Genomic DNA, 5303 nt, shown 5'->3' on the forward strand with positions numbered 1-5303 from the left:
AGACAGACAGACAGACAGGTAGATAGACAGACAGACAGATAGATAGACAGACAGACAGACAGACAGACAGGTAGATCGATAGATAGATAGATAGATAGATAGATAGATAGATAGACAGATAGACAGATAGACAGGTTCGGCTCTTTTTGAAGAACGGTGTTACCTTAATAAATGACCTCATGGAGAAGAGATTGGCCAGCATGGTGGACAGGCCCTGGGCCAGGCAGCTTTGAGCGATGAAGCCCAGCTTCAGCTCGGCCAGGCAGATTGCATCATCACCCTCCTTCCAGTTCCAGCTTGGGATATTCAGCAGATGAGCCTGAAAACAGAGCCGTACTTAGTGCTCACTATGCAGGATGGCACAGTAACAGCTTAGCAGCTCCATAGCAACCACTTAGAACAGCACAGCAACCTCTTAGAATCCATAAGAACTGCTTAGCAACACCATAGCACATGAAGCAGTGTAGCAATCACTAATTAGCCCCACATCAACCACCCAGGGTGCCACAGCAACAGCTTAGCAGCACCATAGCAACCATTTAGAACAGCATAGCAACCTCTAAGCAACCTCCTAGAATCCATAAGCACTGCTTAGCAACACCATAGCACATGAGACAGCACAGCAATCACCAATTAGCCCCATATCGACCACCTAGGATGCCACAGCAACAGCTTAGCAGCACTATAGCAACCACTTAGAACAGCATAGCAAACTCCTAGAATACATAAGAACTGCTTAGCAACACCACAGCACATGAAGCAGCATAGCAATAACCTACCAGCCTCATATCAATCACCTAGGATGCCACAGCAACAGCATAGCAGCACCATAGCAACCACTTAGAACAGCATAGCAAACTCCTAGAATACATAAGAACTGCTTAGCAACAGCACATCACATGAAATAGCATAGCAATCACCCAGGGTGCCCCAGCAACAGCTTAACAGGAACATAGCAACCACTTGGAGTAGAATGATGACCACCTAGCAACACCCTGGAAACCACCAGGCTATGCCTAAAAGCCCTCTTCAGTCCATTAAACCCTTAATCCAACAGACTGACACTCGTCCCACCTTGTTATGGTACTGCAGCATCTGTGTGATGATTCGGATCTTTGGATGGTAGTTCTTGATAGATATCACTCTACAGAAAAACACAGATCAGAGATCAGCATGAAAGCCTGTGCTCCACCTTCTGCTTCACACTGCAGAGCCATGCAGCTGCATCTGGCAGAAACAAACGACTGCTGTAAATCTTTCTAAACCATTTAAAAGCCTTGTTATGAGTCACGGTCTGGGGAATTGCTTACCGCATTATATTTGACGCATCTTCTGCATCGGGGTCTGCGCAATATTTATTGGCTAGAATCAAACAGGCATCTGCTGATTCAATCTACAACAGCAGAGAACAGAGAGAAGCCTTAGAGTCTGAGGGATAAAGACACACACTGCAGAAATAAAGAGTTAATATTAGATTATATTAAATCCAGGCTGCAATATTTCTAATTTTGTTATTTTTAGACTTTTTAGTTGTTTTATTTTAATTGTTTTAACTACTTGTATGTACTAACAGTGCCAATAATTATTTAGACAAGCAACTTTATTTCTTATTATTATGCCATCTATCAATTACAATAGATAATAATCTATATAGACATAGATTATAGATAATCATCTATAAAGATATACAATAGATAATAATATAATCTAATAAAAATACTGTTTTACAAAAAAGGAACCTTTATAGAAACCTCTATAGGAACATCTATAGGAACCTTAATAAAAACATCCATAGGGAACCTTAATAGGAACCTCTATAGGAACCTTAATAGGAACCTCTATAGGAACCTTTGTAAGAACCATAATATGAACCTTAATAGGAACCTCTATAGGAACCTTTATAGGAACCTCTATAGGAACCTTAATAGAAACCTCTATATGAACCTTAATATGAACCTCTATAAGAACCTTAATAGGAACCTCTATAGGAACTTCTATAGGAACCTCTAAAGGAACCTTTATAGGAACCTCAATAGAAACTATAATAGGAATCTTTATAGGAACCTTTATAGGAACCTTAATAGGAACCTTTATAAGAACCTTAATAGGAACCTCTGTAGGAACCTCTATAGGAATCTTAATAGGAACCTCTATAGGAACCTTTATAAGAACCTTAATAGGAACATCTATAGGAACCTTTATAAGAACCTTAATAGGAACATCTATAGGAACCTTAATAGGAACCTCTATAGGAAACTTTATAGGAACCTCTATAGGAACCTCTATGGGAACCCTAATAGGAAGTCTATATGTTCTTTTAGCAGCAAAATATAATAAAGAATTAGAACATTCCTACAAAGTTATCCTTAACATGTGAACAAACTCAGTCAGCCCCACTCTGGTTTGGGAGTTTGGTGGGTTTGGTGTGAAACACTCGGTTCTAGATAACCTTACCCAGATATACACAGACATAAAAAAAAAAGTTTATATTAGGCTTAAATCTAAGCTGTGTGTAATATTTCTCATTTAGTTATTTTTAGACATTTTAGGTATTTTTTACTTGTTTTAACTACTTGTATGTACTAACGGTGCCAGTAATTCTTTAGACAAAGCAACTTTATTTCTTATTATAATGCCATCTATCAATTACAACAAATAGAATTATTTAAAATAATAAAAATAGATTTTAGAGTTTTTTTACAAAAAAATATTACAATTGTATTTATTTGCGTAAACAAATTTGTTAAAATATACAGGTATATCTACCATAGTAATACTTAAGTAGCTATACTATAGCTATTGTATTATCATACTGTACCTATACTATATATAGATATTTACATATACATAGACTCTGTTAGATACAGAACAAGGTAAAACATACAGGACAGATCATGGAGTGCAAAGTAAGATTCGTAGCTATAGTTATAGTTTCAGGTGATGTACACATGCAGAAATTAAGAGTGGTCACAAAAACAGATCCAATTTACAGAAATGTCCAAATAAACCCAATACTGATAAACCCACTCTTGTACCTTAACTCGTGCTAGGTCATGGGGATTTAGGACGGATCCCTGGTAGAATTCCACCTGAGTGAAGTGCCGTTTGAATAAGGCTTCCAGCTCAAGATTAGGGGAAATACTACGACACACAAAAACAGAAAAGAAAACAATGGAGCATGTAGGATCTAACCTTAGTGCTCCCTGGGAGCAGCCCTAATCCCAATCCCAACTAATCCTGTAAGGCCAAACCTCTACAGAAACCTCTTTAGGAACCTCTATAGAGACCTTTATAGAAACCTCTAAAGGGACCTCCATAGGAACCTATATAGGAAGCTTTATTGGAACCTTTATAAGAACCTCTATAGGGACCTTTATTGGAACCTCTAAATGGACCTCTACAGGAACCTGTATAGGAAGCTTCATTGGAACCTTTACAGGAACCTCTATAGGAACCTTTTATAGTGACCTCTATGGGAACCTTTATAGGAACATCCATAGGAACCTCTATGTAGACCTTTATAGAAACCTCTATAGGAACCTTTATGGGAACCTCTAAAGGGACCTTTCTAGGAACCTCTAAAGGAACCTCTATAGGAAGCTTTATTGGAATCTTTATAGGAACCTCTATAGGAAGCTTTATTGGAATCTTTATAGGAACCCCTATAAGAAGCTTTATAGGAACCTCTATAGGGACTTTAATATGAACCTCTATAAGAACCTTTATAAGAACCTTTATAGAAACCTCTATAGGAATCTCTATAAGAATCTCTATGAGAATCTCTACAGGAACCTTTATATTAACCTCTTTAAGAACTTCTATAGGAACCTCTATAGGAAGTCTATATGTTGTTTTAGCAGCAAAATATAATAAAGAATTAGAACATTCCTACAAAGTTTATCCTTAAAATACTTAAAATATGAACAAATATGAACAAACTCAGTCAGCCCCACTCTGGTTTGGGAGTTTGGTTGGTTTTGTGTGAAACGCTTGGTTCTAGATAACCTCCTCCAGTCAGAGCTGGAGTTCTACAGTGGAGGTGAAGGGAAGCAGACGTCTGAAGCTCTAATTAAAGCTCCTCACAGAAAGTTCTTCACCTAATGGTGATGAAGACGCTGCCTGATGCCTGAGACACTGTTCTACCAGAGTTCTGAGAAGAGTTCGGCTCTAGAACCTGCTTTTAGAACCAGATCATTAAAATGGTGGAGGGATACAAAATTGTTTCATATATTTGAGTAGTCATGGCGACTAGTGCCTGGTTCCATTCACCACCACTGAAAAGAAAAGTACATATCTCTAAAATTTAGCACAAAAATTTTTAACTCCCACATTTTAAAACTCATCAACTATTTTTTTCATTCATACAGATTGTGATGTACTTACTTATGGAGAAAAACAATTTCTACATTGACATCATCCCTGTCCTTGTGAAGGAAGTCTTTGAGGAAGTTGGAAACACTTTCCAGAGTGATGTGACCACACACCACAATATGCCTGGGTGATAAAATTCATAAACAGTCATAAACAGTCATAAGACACACTGCTGCTAACTGTGACAGGTCTACTAGAATAGTGCTCAAACAGACCTAAGAATAAACACTATTATCTTAAAATCCTGAATACTAAACTCTACTAAACCAATTTATAGCGTCAGTCCAAGACATAGTCTTACCTTTCTTACCTGGAAATCATTACTAATCACCTGGTGTGACAAACATCCTTATTTCAAGGTACAGGAGAACAGCCACTAATCAGTTTAATTAGGCCTCTAACGTATTGATCATACTGTACTGCTTCAATTCTGATCAGAAACATTGAGAAACCTACAGTTCTGTGCAAAAGTCAGAGACCTTCCCTACTATTAGTTATTGATTTCCAGTCAAAACGGCCATTAAAGCAACAATACGTAGCATTTTAAGCTGTGCTCCACTGACTGTAACAGGGGGAGAACGGCATCTCCGTCATTCCCACTCCAGGCCGGAGCGCTGCTGCTGCTGCTGCACTATGGAGGTTTGGTGGTGGAGCTGCAGGAGGAGAACCTCTCTCCAGAACTGCTGCTGTGTAACGCTGCAGAACCCATAGAGTCATATTAGTGTAAAATCCTGTAGTATTACTCTACCACCTCAGCCCACATGCTGCTCCACCTTCAGATCAGCTTGTCCAGAAATGCATGTGTAAAGCGTGTCCTTTAGTGGCGACTCGTTGTTCATTTCCCTGAAACACACTGCCTATAAATAGTAAAACCAGAGAAACTGATCATGTAGGGTGGGCTCTTCATTTTTTCCGGAGCTGTACATACTCTA

General features: G+C 38.5%; 1 protein-coding gene across 1 annotated transcript in view; it reads right to left on the reverse strand.

Annotated features, from left to right (window-relative positions):
- LOC140544385 (calcium-activated potassium channel subunit alpha-1-like) overlaps nucleotides 1–5303 on the reverse strand; it is a 70753-nt gene that overhangs the window by 35360 nt on the left and 30090 nt on the right. The window contains exons 4-8 of the mRNA XM_072667909.1: nucleotides 4384–4494; nucleotides 3036–3141; nucleotides 1311–1393; nucleotides 1075–1144; nucleotides 164–319 (exon numbers count right to left, since the gene is read on the reverse strand). Coding sequence (XP_072524010.1) covers nucleotides 164–319; nucleotides 1075–1144; nucleotides 1311–1393; nucleotides 3036–3141; nucleotides 4384–4494 — 526 coding nt within the window. The remainder of the gene's footprint in view (nucleotides 1–163; nucleotides 320–1074; nucleotides 1145–1310; nucleotides 1394–3035; nucleotides 3142–4383; nucleotides 4495–5303) is intronic.

Source organism: Salminus brasiliensis, chromosome 22 (genome assembly GCF_030463535.1).
Source record: "Salminus brasiliensis chromosome 22, fSalBra1.hap2, whole genome shotgun sequence".
In the NCBI taxonomy this organism is placed as follows: Eukaryota; Metazoa; Chordata; class Actinopteri; order Characiformes; family Bryconidae; genus Salminus; species Salminus brasiliensis.